Source organism: Primulina tabacum, chromosome 3 (genome assembly GCF_025594145.1).
Source record: "Primulina tabacum isolate GXHZ01 chromosome 3, ASM2559414v2, whole genome shotgun sequence".
NCBI classification, from domain to species: Eukaryota; Viridiplantae; Streptophyta; class Magnoliopsida; order Lamiales; family Gesneriaceae; genus Primulina; species Primulina tabacum.
Window position 1 is genome coordinate 3,082,520 of NC_134552.1, and position 17,446 is coordinate 3,099,965.

General features: G+C 34.3%; 1 protein-coding gene across 1 annotated transcript; it reads left to right on the top strand.

The window, feature by feature from the left end:
• Nucleotides 1–1,451: 1,451 nt before the first annotated feature.
• On the top strand, nt 1,452–10,637 carry LOC142539342 (protein transport protein SEC24 A-like). Its single transcript, XM_075644743.1, has 13 exons — nt 1,452–1,611; nt 2,418–3,535; nt 3,671–3,809; nt 4,468–4,658; nt 6,352–6,459; nt 6,544–6,747; nt 6,911–7,142; nt 7,760–7,909; nt 8,027–8,183; nt 8,568–8,695; nt 8,837–9,159; nt 9,254–9,439; nt 10,035–10,637. The coding sequence occupies exons 2-13, from the start codon at nt 2,429–2,431 to the stop codon at nt 10,266–10,268; spliced, it is 3,159 nt and encodes a 1,052-aa protein (XP_075500858.1). The 5' UTR covers nt 1,452–1,611; nt 2,418–2,428; the 3' UTR covers nt 10,269–10,637.
• Nucleotides 10,638–17,446: the final 6,809 nt, after the last annotated feature.

Below are 17,446 nucleotides of genomic sequence, written 5' to 3' on the forward strand. Positions count from 1 at the left end.
TAATAACAGAAAGGAGAAAAAACAGAAGGATTTAATATAACAATCACGTACATCAGCAAGACGAATAGAGGAAATTGGAGGAACAAAGAAGCTAGAGTTTGAGAAAGAGGAAGAAGACAGCTTCAAAGGAGGATCACGTCAACCACACCTATATTTTCTTATTCCATCCTAGAATTTATTTTATGAATTCAAACATGATGTTTTTACTTTGTTTTGATTTTATGAAATATATTTAGACTAAAATCATGATATAGTCAAATAATACTTTGTTTGATTTTTTATTTATTTAAATATATTATTTTTGTTGATTTTAGTTATTAATTGTCGTTGGTTTAATATTTTTTGTTACTAGTTTGATCATCTATTTACATGTTTAATGATTATTCACGAATCAGAAGTGGATTGGTTAAATATAACAACAAAGACGTTAATCAATACATGGTTAAACTGACTAGAAATAGTATTCGGTTTCAACTTGTGGTTTTAGGTGAAAACTGATATTTCACAAAGATTCAATGCATTTAAATCTAATTCAATTATGAATAATTAGATTTTTAGATTTAAATAGGTTTATTAACTGGATGAACGTTAAATAAATAATCAGGGATTTCCCGATGATTGCGCAAAAAATTAATAATTAATTGGATTTTTATACATGTCAACATAGTAGAGTTTGATAACGTTGTGTGTCGTAGTAATTGATTTGAAGTTGAATTCTCGCTTGATCATTGAATTCTTAATATTAAATTGCAATTGTCTTAGTATATTAATTTAGTTTAGCTCATTTTTTTATATAGTTCAAGTTAAGTGATAAAAATTCTAGTAATTAAATATTAGTTTATATAATATCGATACTTGGACTCATTATTCATTTACTATAACTTTACATATTTCTCTGACTAGATTTATCTAAACCGAAATCATTGGTCAATGCCTATTTTTTTGACTCAAAAACTACTATGATACTGTCTCACAAATTAATTTTGTGAGATCGATATCATATCTGATTTATCTATGAAAAATAATATTTTTATATAAAAAATATTAATTTTTACTCAAGATATATATCAATTCGACATGTGTCATAATATTAATCGAATCGACTAAAAAATATTAATTTTTACTCAAGATATATATCAATTCGACATGTCTCATAATATTAATCGAATCGACTCATCTCACAAGTATAAATTCACAAAACTATCTCACAAAAAACTTACTCTAATTTCAAACACCATCTACTTTTATTTTTTCACACCTTTTCATAATCTATAAAATTTTCTCGAGCATAATCTTTTGCAAACAAAATTCATTATTTTCGTCTTTTATTATTGGGCTTGGCCTAAAACGGCCATACCTGGGCCTATTAATTACATCACCAAACTTATTTAATTAGTAATGGGGACGCGATTCTGGGCTAAAAATATTCATTTTATATAGTTTTATTTAAATTAAATTATGACGTACATACTTTATACCACAGGTGGGAGTCGGCCTTGTTCGAACGAGCAAGGACTCAGAGAGCTCAAATTCGTCTTTCATCTGTTCGATCGCCTGCACTGGAATTTTCCCGATCTCTCTCTTTCTCTCTCTGGAGAGATCTCTGATCAGGTAGGCTCTACATTGAAATTGAATTATTTGATTGGTGATTAAATTATTGCGACAGGTTGAAGTTGGCGAATCATTGTTTTTTAAATTTTTTTGGAAAGTTTTCGTGTATTTTGTCTTTTTTCCGAGATTTGTTGTCCGTAGATTCAGTGTGAAGTGCTCCCGATGTTCTAGTGTAAATATTTTGTGATATGATAGCAGATTGAGTTTAATTATAATTCCTTCCTTTACAGAGTTTGGTTGCCAATTAGTGTATGCACGGTAGGAAAAATCGAGAACTTGTATTGGCTGGTTTTGTTTTATTTATAACCACTTATTATGCAGTAAAGTGGTAGAAATTTGGTATAATCGCTCATGCATTGATTTGGTTTAATTCTGATTTGTTTAATATCGCGGACACAGAAAAGAAAGCAAAATGGACAAATCAATCAAATTGCGTTTGCTTGTGTTGCTAAAATTTATATCTACTGCCCAAGATTAGTTAAATGTGAATAGCATCATAGTGAAAGCTAAGATAACTAACAATTATCAAATATTGATAGTAAAGATACTACTGACACGCACAGTTCATTTGTAGTTTCCTCTAAACCAGGAGAAGTTTTTTTCCCTATGTAGTATGTAGTTAATTGAAAAGAAAAATTCTAAAGGGCCTAAATATCCATACTTCTTTCTTCTACTCTATTGCAGTTAAAATGATAGAATTAAGGGTATCAGATTTAAGAGTGTTCACCCTGATATGTGTTGCATTAACAGATGGCTTTATGCCATGTATCTATCTTTTTAATAAATCGCGCATGCTGTAATTACAGAAGCTAAGGCAATGGGGACCGAAAATCCCAATCGTCCAAATTACCCATTAAGGCCAGCTAGCACTCCTTTTTCTGCCCCACAGAGTACAATACCTTTTTTATCGTCTGGTCCTGTGCTTGGTTCTGAAGCATCTGCCTTCAGACCTGCACCTCCTTCTTCCTCTCAATTTCCAACCCTTCCTTTTTCTGCTGGACCTTTGGTTGGATCTGAATCTCTTGGCTTTGGACCTCCACCATCTGTCAGGCCTAATGAATTGATTAGGCCACCTCCATCATTACAATCATCATATGGACCACCAACTACAGGATTCCAACGTTTTCCAGCCCCGCCATTACCCTCAACAGATCGTACGCAACACCCACGAGCCTCGCTTTCAGGTCCTCCAGTTGTACCTCCACCAACCAGACTACAAGGAGGTTCAGTTTCATCCGAAGCTTCTTTTTTTTCACAGCCTCAACCACCTTCTATATCAATGGGATCTCCTCCTCAAAACACTAAAACTGGACAATTCTACTCAACTATCCCTCCCTCTACAGATCAACCATTCTCTCCATCCAGGCAAAATGTCCTGCCAATTTCACCAACGATGGGGCCGTCTCAGGCCACTGCTAGAGGCACCTTTCAGTCAGCATTTCCAGGTTATGCTAGTGCACAACCTTATTCTAGTGCTCAAGTTCCTCCGGTGCGGCCTCCATTTCCATCACAAGCAGGAGGCTATGCTCCACCCCCTCATCCAGCTCCTTTTGTTGCTCAACCAAGAGGTTATATGCCAGGTCCTCCAGTTACAACCTCATCAGTCCCCTATTCAAGGGACCAAGTGCAGCTTCATGGCATGGCACCGCCTATTTCTTCACAAGGATTGGTTGAAGATTTTAGTTCACTCTCTCTTGGGTCTGTGCCAGGATCATTGGACTCTGGACTTGATGTTAAAGCATTACCAAGGCCATTGGATGGTGATGTGGCATCAAAGTCTTTAGCTGAGATGTATCCCCTGAACTGTGACTCTAGAGTTTTGCGACTGACAACGGGTGGCATACCAAATTCTCAGTCTCTAGCTTCAAGGTGGCATTTGGGACTTGGGGCAGTTGTTTGTCCTTTGGCAGAATCTCCTATTGGGGTTAGTCTCAACTGCGTTTTAGATGTTATGTTTATTAGCCCAATGTATACATCAACCAAAAATGTCCGTCGTCTTGTATTCGTTGATTCAAAATATCTCTATTCTGCTCTAATTGTAACTTAATTTTTCATTCAGGATGAGGTTCCCATTGTCAATTTTGGCACCGCAGGAATAATTCGTTGTCGAAGGTGCCGCACGTATGTGAATCCATATGTTACTTTCACAGATCATGGAAGAAAGTGGAGGTGCAATATATGTTCACTGCTGAATGATGGTAATTAAGAAGCTATAATATATCTTTTCATTTTTGGGTATTTGGGATCATGCCTTATATCTGCTGTTGAGAGTCTTGCATTTTTCCATATTTATTTAGGCTTTTGTTTTCTGTTCAAGGAGCATGTTAAATGGTTTGGCCAATTTATGTGTACCAAATAGAACTAAACAAATGCAGAGAGAGAAAAATGCTCGTCGACTCTGTGTCTAAATATTGTGTGGACTGGCAATTTTTCATCCGCGATTTTATTTTTCTTTTTCTAAGAGGAGATATATTGGAATCTGTCCATCCCAGTTCGGTCTTAATCTTTGTTTTTCTCGTACATTTGGTAGTTGCCTGCAAATTCTTGTCTTTTTACTGTTCCATGGAGCAGCAGCTACCAGAAAGCATGAAGTTTGTCATGCAAGGTGCTAACATAATTGCCTTAAATATGCCTTTATAAAATAGGCCATTTTTGGTGTAATGAAACTTCTTAATTTAATGACAGCTAATGCATGTCTACGCACAGCCCTGGAGTTTAGACTCGTTTCAATTCTCGCTTCCTGTTTCCTATATGTCTACTGCCAAAATTTTTAAGCCAGTGGCTTATCCTTGTTAATTTTTTGTTTCATTACCGTCAATATATGTGAATTGATTTATCTTAGCTCCTCATGTTCAGTTCCTGGTGAATACTTTGCTCATGTGGATGCTAATGGCAGAAGAGTTGATCTGGATCAACGACCTGAGCTGACAAAGGGTAGTGTTGAGTTTATTGCTCCAGTTGAATACATGGTCCGCCCTCCGATGCCGCCACTGTATTTTTTTCTTATTGACGTGTCGATATCTGCAGTTCAAAGTGGAATGCTTGAGGTAACATTTCCATTTATAATCATATAATTTTATAGCTTCGTGATTTGCGGTTTGTTATTCTGATTTGTCCACCCAAATAATAATTCACATTGGAAATCTAGTTTTATGTCAGCATGATGCTACATCTTTCCATATTTGTCACCGTTTTATACAGATTTATGTAACGGATATGGCATGACGGAGGAAAAAAAAGTGTTATGTGATGCAAGAATGTAAAGTGTCATAATTTTCTTTTAGCCTAAAGAGAGAAGTCTTCCACATTGTTGTGAATATGAACACAAACCATACACCAAGAAAGATGTTTGTGATCTTATATTTTTTTAGATTCCTTGTCAAAACTAATGCTTTAATGTAAAGAGAAATCAAAACTTTTGGTCAGATAACATTCTATGCCAAACGAACATAATTGTTTTTAATGCATGAAGTGGAAAATGGAATTTGGATCTTGAGGACTTTTGGTATAGCTGTTAAAAATCTTTTCATAATGTGTTGGATTAAAAAGTAGTTTGGATTCTGAGAATGTATTAAATTACAGTTAAGTTTTATTTCCGTTCGTATTTATTATCAGGGTATTGTCAATGTATGAAATATGGATTTCCTACTTCAGGTGTAGAGTCTTCTCCAACAGTAGACGGGAGTTTTTAAAATTGATGCCTTGATCTTCTTCTACAAAGAGTGATATTGAATTTCTATTTAGATTAAAAATCATGGATTTTCCGAGCGAAAATATCTTAAGAATTAGTTGGAATGCAGTGGTAAATCGGTTAGACTGAATAAGAATACAGATATGGGCTTTAACCTGGCAGTGATGAACAGGCCAACTGGTGAGAATGTATCATTTTGTGTTAAACGATCAATGCTGATGTACAGCACTCAGTTGAAGATTAAGCTCTATGGCCTCCATATGGACAGGTTTTGGACAAGTTTGGTTGAACTGAATTTATCGACAGATGAATTTCTTAAAAAACTCTATTATCATCAGTAAAAGTTTATTAAATTCCATTTTTATAGCCATTGCATAAAATATTTACTTTATTTTTATGCTAAAATAAACTTTGCTTGCGTTTAATGATAAGTTTGTTTAAATCAGAGGTTCGTTAGAAATTGGTACATTTATGGATCACATATAATTGATATCAAATTATTGTGAGTGGCTAATGGATTATGGTGTCAAAAATTGGTATGATCAATTCTCTATTCACTTTCCTGTACATAGAACTTTATCAATTTGTCTTTCTTATTTATTTTTCCAAATGAGTTTGTGGTTTCGAACTTGATCGAAAACTTATCATGAATTGATATTTTTTACAAAAATCATAATATAATCTGCAAAGGTTTTTGTCTACCCTAGTCCATTTATTACATTTGTGCCATTTTACCATGACATACTTCCTTTTCTTGGGAATACCGTTGCAAGAAATATTTTTATATTGAGTTGATTGATACTAGTGTTTTATGTGGTATTCCTGTCAACTTCTTATATAATTTTTTTGATAGTTTCATTTTGTATTTTGTCATTGATCTGACGGTCTGTAATCTAAATTTTCCTGCTTACGATCTGATTGTGAGGGATGGTCCAACTTGGTATTTGTCTAGAATGACCAGTCCTTTTAATAGTTGCGATCTTTGTTTCAGCTTGTTTCCTTACATTTGCCAAATCATCATCAATAATGAAGCACATGATATCTTGCAGGTTGTGGCCCAAACAATTAAGTCTTGTCTGGACAACTTGCCTGGATCTACTCGAACACAGATTGGATTTCTAACTTATGATAGCACAATCCATTTCTATAATATGAAGGCAAGTAATACCATTTAGGATCAATTTTGTAGCATTTCTAGTTCTCCCAGCTTTAGGAATGACGAGAAACTTTCTTTGTATCAGTCATCTTTGGTGCAGCCTCAGATGATGGTTGTCTCAGATTTGGATGACATATTTGTTCCCCTGCCGGATGATCTTCTGGTCAACTTATCGGAATCTAGAATTGCTGTGGAAGCATTCCTTGAGAGTTTACCCTCCATGTTCCAGGAGAACATGAATGTAGAATCAGCATTTGGTCCAGCTCTCAAAGCTGCTTTCATGGTCATGGTGTGTTTGACTTTTTATTTGCTCCAAATTCAACTTTGACTTGTAATTATTACATTAGAATTACATGCACGGATATTATTATTATTATTATTATTATTTTATTTTTAAATTCATCGTTCTCTATTATTTGGTTGTATTTAATTTGCGTTTTTCCTTCTGTCAGAGCCAACTTGGTGGTAAATTGATAATTTTCCAAAATACCCTGCCATCACTAGGTGTTGGTCGCCTGAGGCTGCGTGGAGATGATATTCGTTTATATGGAACTGATAAGGAGCATACTCTACGTGTGCCAGAAGATCCATTTTATAAACAGATGGCTGCTGATTTTACCAAGTATCAAATTGCAGCAAATGTATATGCATTCAGTGGAAAGTACACAGACATAGCATCCTTAGGTACATAACTTAAATGTGTAGTGCATCTAGCCTTTAAGCTGAAAAGATGAGAGACCAGTATCCAGAAAATTGTAATAGAGTTAATATACAAAGAGATTAGAAAAAGGAGAACAGAAAGCTGCACGCTTCTAAGGAGAACAGAAAGCTGCACGCACGCACGAAATAGCAACCTCAATGTCACCAGAAATTTGAGTTTGGAGTGAATAGGTGCTAAATGACTCCTAATTCTTCTCTCTTAGATCTAGTCTTGATACCTAGAATAGCTCGATGAAGTTGCACTCTGGGGTAAAAAAAATAATGATTTGTTTGTTTCTTGTGAGTGGTGCTTTGAAACATGATAAGATGTACTACGCAGGAAAGTTCTTGAGCTCATTGCGTCAGTACAATATTCTGACTTTTAGAATGCTGCCTTTTGAGTTATCGGCTGTAAGCTAGTTAGAAAAGAATGGAGAGAAATAATACCATTGTGCTATCGCTTGATAACTCTGCTATTCTGTTGAATTTTCCGACGCTTCTGAGTTTCTGAAATTCTAAATAACAAATTTATTGAGTTCACACCTCACTTGTGATGCGGCAGTTAATTATAAGCTTAAACTGCCATCTTGAATGCCTTGTAGGAACCCTGGCAAAATATACCGGTGGTCAGGTGTATTATTATCCAAGTTTCCTGTCAGTCATCCACAAAGATAAGTTAAGACATGAGTTAACCAGAGATCTCACTAGAGAGACTGCATGGGAATCCGTCATGCGCATAAGATGTGGGAAAGGTAAATCCACACTTCTGTAGTTGTTGAGCCTGAACTTTCAGTTTTCAGATTCTGTAGTAAATTGTTTTGTTTGCTAAGTTCTGATATTCAAGGATTATGTCCTTTTCCTCTCTTTAGGTGTTCGTTTCACATCTTTTCATGGGAATTTCATGCTAAGATCCACTGACCTGCTAGCACTTCCTGCTGTTGATTGTGATAAGGCTTATGCGGCACAGTTATCTCTTGAAGAGACACTTCTAACAACCCAGACTGTGTACTTCCAAGTTGCTTTGTTGTATCCTTATCAGTGAAGAATTTAGTGTGATGGTTTCTTCCAAAAAGATTAATGATTTATAATTCGAGTTATTTTTAACTTAGAGACTTCATGGTCATGGCTCTATGAGGTCTTACCATTGTTTTATGCAATTGAAAAATGACATCTAGGTTCGGCCTATCTTGCATGTCAAGCAGGTATGGTGTTTCACTTATGTCTGTAAGGTTTTAGGTATGTTTGAGGCTCTCCCCTTTTATGCTTCTCAGGTCATATATTTCATTTATTCCATCTTCTGCATCTTTTTAAATTAGCTATTTACCATGTTCTTTGTCTCTCTTGAATTTTTTTTGAACCTTGGGAACTTTCTTGGAGGGAGAAGTTTGAAATCCCTTAACTATTGTGAAGATATACATCATCTTCTGGAGAAAGGCGAATCAGGGTACACACGTCAGCAGCTCCAGTTGTTGCAGACTTGGGAGAAATGTATCGCCTGACCGACACGGGGGCGGTTGTTTCTTTGCTTTCCAGGCTAGGTAATTGGCAGTCTTTTCTTCTTCAATCCTTCCCAGAGCATCCATTCCTGATGGGAAATGGGAAAACAAAACGAAACTTGGGGGGGTGGGGGGTGTTCAGGGCTAAGGTACAGACTAATGTGGGTTCAATATGATCTTCAGCAATCGAAAAAACTTTGTCCAACAAGTTGGAAGATGCTCGGAACTTTATCCAGTTGAAGGTTGTAAAAGCCTTTAGAGAATATCGAAATCTATATGCTGTACAACATCGCTTGGTTGGAAGGATGATTTACCCAGAGTCGCTGAAGTTCTTACCCCTGTACGCATTAGCTTTAACTAGATCCACACCCCTCCGTGGTGGATATGCTGATGCTCAACTTGATGAACGCTGTGAAGCTGGTTATACTATGATGGCTTTACCTGTTAAAAAATTGCTAAAACTTCTCTATCCTTCCCTGCTGCGTATAGATGACTGTCTTGTGAACGTAAGTTACTTGCACTTTCATTTTTTTTAAAAAAAAAATTTTGATTGGTGAATAATATGTTTTGATATTCTGAAATTGATTTTTTGATTCCCAGTCATCTGTCCGGGCTGATGATTTTGACATATCAAAGAGGCTACCACTTACATCGGAGAGCTTAGACACCAGAGGGGTATATATTTTTGATGATGGTTTTCGTTTGGTCATATGGTTTGGCAGATCAGCTTCACCTGACATAGCTAGGGGTTTGCTTGGGGAAGATCTTGGTGCAGACTTCTCAAAGGTGGGTTAGTTCTAGAACAAAGTATTTTGCCAGACATTAATCCCATAGTTTGTGATTTATAGACCTGCATGGCAATGCGTCCTATATATGAAACATACATTAAAAAAGGTTGTTTGATGTAAGCATCTGGACACCGTCATATATATGAAACATACATTAAAAAAGGTTGTTTGATGTAGGCATCTGAACACCCAATCACATGATGCTCACTCAGTCTTATTTCCCGAGTCAAAATTTATATTAAGCCATCACCTGGATTTTCTGATCTAATTTTGGGCTGTGTTTACTGGGTTCTACATTTTAGTTCTGCTCCAAAAGTTACGCAGAGACCTTTAACTTGGTGGAATTGATATCAGATCCCCAGCAGCAATAGGGTTGTCATTAATTAGTAATTGTTGTGACTCTCTTTTTCAATAATTCTCCCTTGCAAATTATGGGAACTATCACAATACATGAATGGAATGGTGTTGGGGCCAGTTTTTGTTCTGTGATTGCTTTTTGCATCATTTATCGTTCCACATTTCTTCTACTTCCTGCTGCAAGTTTTCTACTATGTGCATTTATTAATATTTATCTCTGTATTTTATGGATCCAGATTAGCCTTTCTCAGCGTGACAATGAAATGTCAAGAAAACTGATGAAGATATTTCAGAAATGTAGGGAGAGCGATCCATCATATTATCAGCTTTGTCATCTAGTGAGGCAAGGTGAGCAGCCTAGAGAAGGTTACTTCCTTCTTTCCAACTTAGTAGAGGACCAGACCGGAGGTGCGAGTGGTTATGCCGACTGGTTCACGCAACTACACCGTCAAGTTCAACAAAATGCATAATATTTAGGTAATGATTAACTTTGCCTCGTTTGCACTGCTTCAGCTTTATGAGGGACAAAAGGTGTTTCATCTTTCAGGAGTTATTTTTCCCCCGGTTTCGTGATCTCAGTTGTCCTACGTACAGGCGCAACTGTTGTCTTAAATTAGTGTGTGAAACTTTGTGGACGAGAAGAAGAGGTATATTTGGGATGAAACTGCTGGATTCTCAATGCGTTTTTTGATTGCAATCGCCAAATAATGCGTGTTTCTTCGGTAATATATTCCGATCAGTGGTTTTTACTGGATTCCTGGTGGAAGGGGGATATGAGGAAGGGTTGCTTTTGGGACTATCTGCATCATAGCTTAAAATGGTATATTTATTTTTTGGTATTTATTTGTGTCTTTTTTTCTTGACGACAGATTTTTGTGCTACTTTTTAGTTGTAGAAACATAGGCTCCGTTTGGACAAGTTTTTCTAAAACGTTTTTGTAAAAGTGTTTTACAATTTTTTTATAAAATGTTTTTAAAAATTGTTTTAAAATAAATAAGTGTTTGGATAACTATTTTATAAAAACGTTTTTATTGTTAAAAAATATTTGGATTGTTGTGAAAAAGTAAAAATTTATGGTAAAAAGTAAATATCTCAAACTCTCAAAATTTACCAAACTACACACTTTATAATATTTTTCTCTCTACTCAATTATGATTTTCTTCACAAATGAGAGATCTATTTATAGAAAATCTTTACAAATAATCCAAAAATAAAATACATCATTACTTACATCATCACACACTAATTTTCAATATTTACAACTCTTATTTTCAACATTCAAATATTCAATACACACATTTTAAATATTATTTTCCAATACTCCCCCTTGTGATGATGATCATGATACGATGATGTCTTCATTACGTGTTTTTGTACTGCCTCGTTAAAAACCTTACTTGGAAAAACCCATTGGGATAAAAACCATAGTAAGGGAAAAAGAGTGCAGTCACGTAAACTCTCCCTGATGTTGACATGAACAATTCTTCACAAATTTCGTAGATTGCGCATCCCAATATTATATATGTGCTTTCTGAATATTGACGTAGGAAGTGCCTTTGTGAAGAGATCTGATGAGTTTTCACTTGATTGAATGTGACGAACATCAATACATCTATTCTTCTCAAGCTCCTTGGTGAATGCGAAGAACTTAGGAGGAATGTGTTTAGTTCCGTCGCTTTTTATGTATCCTTCTTTCATTTGAGCAACACATGCAGCATTATCTTCATATAGTATCACAGGCTTCTTATCAGATGATAATCCGCATGAAATTTGGATATGTTGGGTCATTGATTTTAACCACACACATTCACGACTTGCTTCATGTAGTGCAATAATCTCGGCATGATTTGATGAAGTTGTTACGAGCGTTTGTTTCTGAGAACGCCAAGATATTGCAGTGCCTCCACGAGTAAATACATATCCAGTTTGGGAACGTGCCTTGTGTGGATCAGATAAGTATCCAGCATCAGCATAACCAATTATACTTGGATTAGCATCTTTTGAATACAAAAGTCCCAAGTCTGTCGTTCCTCGTAGATAACAGAATATATGTTTAATTCCGTTCCAGTGTCTCTTTGTTGGATATGTGCTAAATCTTGCCAACAGATTCACGGCAAAAGATATATCAGGCCTTGTACAATTTGTAAGGTACATAAGGGCACCGATGGCACTTAGATATGGTACTTCTGGACCAAGAATATCTTCATCATCTTCACATGGACGGAATGGATTCTTTTCTATGTTTAATGATCTAACAACCATTGGAGTACTTAAAGGATTTGCTTTATCCATATTAAAACGTTTAAGGATCTTTTCTGTATAATTTGTCTGGTGAACAAACATTCCACATTCTTTTTGTTCAATTTGTAAACCCAGACAATACTTGGTTTTTCCAAGATCCTTCATTTCAAATTCTTCCTTCAAGTATGACACAACTTCTTGAATTTCTTTATTCGTTCCAATGATGTTTAAATCATCAACATATACAGCAATAATTATGCATCCGGATGCTGTTTTCTTAATGAAAACACAAGGGCATATTGAATTATTTACATATCCCTTTTTCATCAAGTGATCACTTAGTCGATTATACCACATTCGACCTGATTGCTTTAACCCATATAATGATCTTTGTAATTTCACAGAATAACATTCCCTGGGTTTTGAACTTTGTGCTTCAGGCATCTTAAATCCTTCAAGGATTTTCATATATATATTACTATCAAGTGATCCATATAAGTAAGCTGTAACAACATCCATAAGACACATTTCTAAATTTTCAGATACCGCCAAGCTAATCAAATACCGAAACGTAATTGCATCCATCACAGGAGAATACGTTTCTTCATAATCAATTCCAGGCCTTTGAGAAAAACCTTGTGCAACAAGTCGAGCTTTATATCTTACTATTTCATTTTTCTCATTTCGCTTTCGAATAAAAACCCATTTGTATCCAACAGGTTTTACACCTTCAGGTGTAAGGACTATAGGTCCAAAAACATTACGTTTATTTAGCGAATTTAATTCAACCTGGATGACATCTTTCCATTTTATCCAATCCTGCCGATTTTTACATTCACCAAAAGATTTTGGTTCATGATCTTCGTTATCATTTATGATGTCGATTGCCACATTATAAGAAAATATATCATCAATTTCATCTATATCTTTTCGGTTCCATATTTTTCCAGTATTAATATAATTGATAGAGATTTCATGATTCTCGTCAGTTTGTGGTTCTGACAGAACATTTTCATCATCATGTGTTTCTTCAGGAACACCATTCTCTATTTTGTGATCATCATGTGTTTCTTCAGAAACGTCATTCATTATTTTGTGATCATCGTGTTTCTCTATGAATTTTCTTTTTCGAGGATTTTTATCCTTTGAACCGACTGGCCTTCCACGCTTCAGGCGTTTAATGACATCATGAGTATCTTCCATTTGTTTCTTTGGAATTTCAATTCGAGCAGGGGCATTTGCAGCATGTATATATGATTTAGTTACCCCTTTTGTGTCTGCAAATGCATCTGGTATTTGATTTGCTATTCTTTGCAAGTGTACAATTTGTTGTACATCTTTTTCACATTGTTTTGTTCTTGGATCCAGATGTAACAATGATGATACATACCATGTAATTTCTTTTTCGGTATGTTTCTGTTCTCCCCCTAACATTGGGAAGATTTCCTCATTAAAATGACAATCAGCAAAACGTGCTGTGAACACGTTGACTGTCTGAGGTTCAAGATATCGAATGATTGATGGATTATCATAACCGATATAAATTCCAACCTTTCTTTGAGGTCCCATTTTCTTTCGTTGCGGTGGTGCAATAGGCACATACACCATACATCCAAAAATTCTCAGATGAGAAATGTCTGGTTCTTTACCAAATGCAAGCTGCAATGAGGAATATTTATGATATGCACTTGGTCTGATGCGAATTAATGAAGCAGCGTGTAAAATTGCATGTCCCCATATAGAAATAGGGAGCTTTGTTTTCATAATCATTGGTCTAGCAATCATTTGCAGACGTTTAATCAATGATTCAGCCAATCCATTCTGTGTATGTACATGAGCAACATGATGCTCAACAATGATTCCCATAGACATACAATAATCATTGAAAGTTTGGGAAGTAAATTCACCAGCATTATCAAGTCTAATTTTCTTGATTGTATAATCGGGAAATTGATTCCTCAATTTTATTATTTGAGCAAGTAATCTTGCAAATGCAACATTTCGAGTTGATAATAAACATACATGTGACCATCTGCTGGAGGCATCAATCAATACCATAAAGTATCTGAATGGTCCACATGGTGGATGGATTGGTCCACAAATATCACCCTGAATACGTTCAAGAAACATTGGTGATTCAGTTTGGATTTTGACTGGTGATAGTCTTATAATAAGTTTTCCAAGAGAACATGATTTACATTGAAACTTATTATTCTGAAAGATCTTCTGGTCTTTCAGTGGATGACCATGTGTATTTTCTATGATTCTTCGCATCATTGTTGAACCAGGATGTCTCAATCGGTCATGCCAATTGGTTAATATTGAAGAATTATCAACTACCATGTTTGATTCAATGAGACTTATGTGTGTATAATGCAATTCAGTAGGGAGCATTGGTAGTTTTTTAATCACATATTTCTTTCCTGATTTATATGTGATAAGACACATATATTTCTCATTCCCTTCATTCATTGTTTGATTATCATACCCATGTGAATATATATCATTAAAACTCAACAAATTTCTTTTCGATTGTGGTGAATAGAAAGCATCATTGATAAAAGATTTTGTACCATTAGGTAACAAAAATTGTGCTTTACCACATTCTTTAATCAAGTCTACAGGACCTGATATTGTATTCACCCTTGTTTTTGTTGGTTTTAGTTCCAAGAAATATCTTTTATCTCGGAGGATAGTGTGCGTTTTACCACTATCGGGTATGCAAACTTCAGCTTTGCTCATAGTATTTTTCATATTTCAACTTCAAAAAATATATGCAATGAAATAAAATTACTGACAATAAAATGCAAAAATATAGCACACAATAAAACATTATCATATGGGTACATAAAATATTTTACATATTTATTCCACCAGCAAATTGATCATTGTCTGAGAAATCAATCAGAAAATCTCCAGCATCAAAATGAGTTGAATCACTCAAAGGTTCACTTTGTTCAGTGAATTTGGTCTCCTTTTCTTTCTCCTTTAATGATTCTTTATAAAGTTTACAAAGATGCTCAGGGGCTCGACAAATACGGGACCAATGTCCTGGAGTACCACATCTGAAACAAGAACTTTCATATCTTTTTGAGTGATTCTCATTAACACTCATTTTTTCATGATGCCTTTTCTGTGGATGGTTTGGGACGTTCTTTTGAGATGAGTTATAAAAGTAACTATCTCGATTATTTTCAAAACCACGGCCGCGTCCACGACCACGACCACGACCACTTCCACGTCCACATCCACGACCACGATCTCGATTTCGTCCTCGACCAAAATCTTGTTTATAACTTTGATTTTGGTTTCTAGATTTAAATTCATTTTTGCTTACGACATTTACTTCAGGAAATGTCGTTGAACCAGTGGGTCGTGCCTGATGATTTCTCACTAAATTCATTTGTTCGAATCTTTCTTTTAATCCCTTCCACAAAGCCATGGGATGCCAACGCAAAAATATCATGGCTTTTGCCTTTTCTTGGGATGTCGATATGCCATTTTCTTTTATGGTCTCATTTAGACCCAATGACTCAAGATGCATTTATACATCGAGAGTCCATGGCATATAATTTTTTTCCGTGATATCAAGAGCAATGAATTCGAGTTTTGCCAAGTTTGACATGGTGGTACTAAAAAAATTACGATGCATTTTATTAGTTAATGAATATTGCAATACAAAGTAATGGATAAAAAACAAGTACAAGTATTTGTAAAAATAAAGAAAACACACGAGGAGGATATTCTCCGATAAATAAAAGATTCGTGAGTATGATAACCAAAATAATTAAAAATAACTTTGAGAAAGTCATCTTCTTTTTTCTTCGAAAAATTTGATGAAAAATAATTTTTAGAGAAGAAGAGAAAGTTGGTGTGATTGAATGTGTTTGTGAGATGATATCTATAGGGCAAAAACTAGCCGTTTTGTTACCGTTTATGACCGTTGGTGTACAAAAAATAAATGTATGTATTTGTATAATTTTATGGTAATAATATGGTGAATATAATATTAATCATGTTTAAATAATTATGTATATCATATCACATTATTATAATGAGGTGTCGTAAGTTATTTTGTTTAAAAACCTTATAGGCTTTTATACTTGTCGTATCCCTTACCGGGAGTGTGGGATGTCGTCTTAACATCCTCCCAGGATTTATAACAAGTTTTTGAAAAATTTATTTTTATTATTTCTAATAATAACATTATATTATATATTAAATATATACACAATAAATAAATAACAGTAAAATAAATATTATTACTTTTGTTACATTTTTCTTCTGTTTGGAGCTTAGAAAAAATATGGAGGACTTTTAGAGCTTCGTGCTGATAACGTGTTGTGAAAAAGTAAAAATTTATGGTAAAAAGTAAACATCTCAAACTCTCAAAATTTACCAAACTACACACTTTATAATATTTTTCTCTCTACTCAATTGTGATTTTCTTCACAAATGAGAGATCTATTTATAGGAAATCTTTACAAATAATCCAAAAATAAAATACATCATTACCTACATCATCACACACTAATTTTCAATATTTACAACTTTTATTTTCAACATTCAAATATTCAACATTCAAATATTCAATAGACACATTTTAAATATTATTTTTCAATATGATAACTATTTTTAAGAAAACAATTTTGAAGTTAAAAATAATTAAGAAGGTGTTTGGACAACTATTTTACTCAAACTTTTAAATTGTAATTTTTCTCATTTTTTTTTACCTTTTCACATTAATACACAATTAAATATATAAAATTTAACACAAACTATCTTATTTAAAATGTTGAAAATAAAAGGACATAATTTATAACAATAATATATAAATATATAAAATTTAAAGCATATAAATTTTCGTGTTGAAAGCAAAGATGTAATTTATGATAATAAAATTTAAAACACACATTCACATTTTAGATGTTTGAAGCAAAATGACAATTTATAGTAAGAAAATTTAAAACAAGCAACTTCTCATTTCAAATATTAAAAGCAAAAAAAGAACATAGTTTATAACAATAAAAAATTTAACTACTTGATCTTGATGCATTTTACATTTGAGTTGTTGTATTAATTCGACGATTTTTTCATTGGAAGATGACACAATATGATGTATCAATTTCTTTTAATTTATTTGATTTTCATCATTGTCTTTATTTTCTTCTTGTTGCTGATTGTAAATTTTCATTTGCAAATTCATGAATAATATTATCTTGAAGTTGAACTTCTTTAATAAAATTATGCAACACACAAGTAATTACAAAGTATGTTTGGTTCCTAAACGAGTGACGTCATATCTTAACAGGTGATATTGTATTTGCTGAGTCGACGGCAGGAAAAAAGGTAAGACTAATCTCTAAAAGATATGAGACAACATCAATAAATAGACACGCACCTCCCG

Bases quoted from the DNA above. Each gene is read 5' to 3' on its own strand.
- LOC142539342 (XM_075644743.1), top strand. From the start codon at position 2,429: ATGGGGACCGAAAATCCCAATCGTCCAAATTACCCATTAAGGCCAGCT. The intron at 3,810-4,467 runs GTAATTAAGAAG...CCTCATGTTCAG, and splicing joins ATGTTCACTGCTGAATGATG to TTCCTGGTGAATACTTTGCT. The intron at 6,748-6,910 runs GTGTGTTTGACT...TCCTTCTGTCAG, and splicing joins AAGCTGCTTTCATGGTCATG to AGCCAACTTGGTGGTAAATT.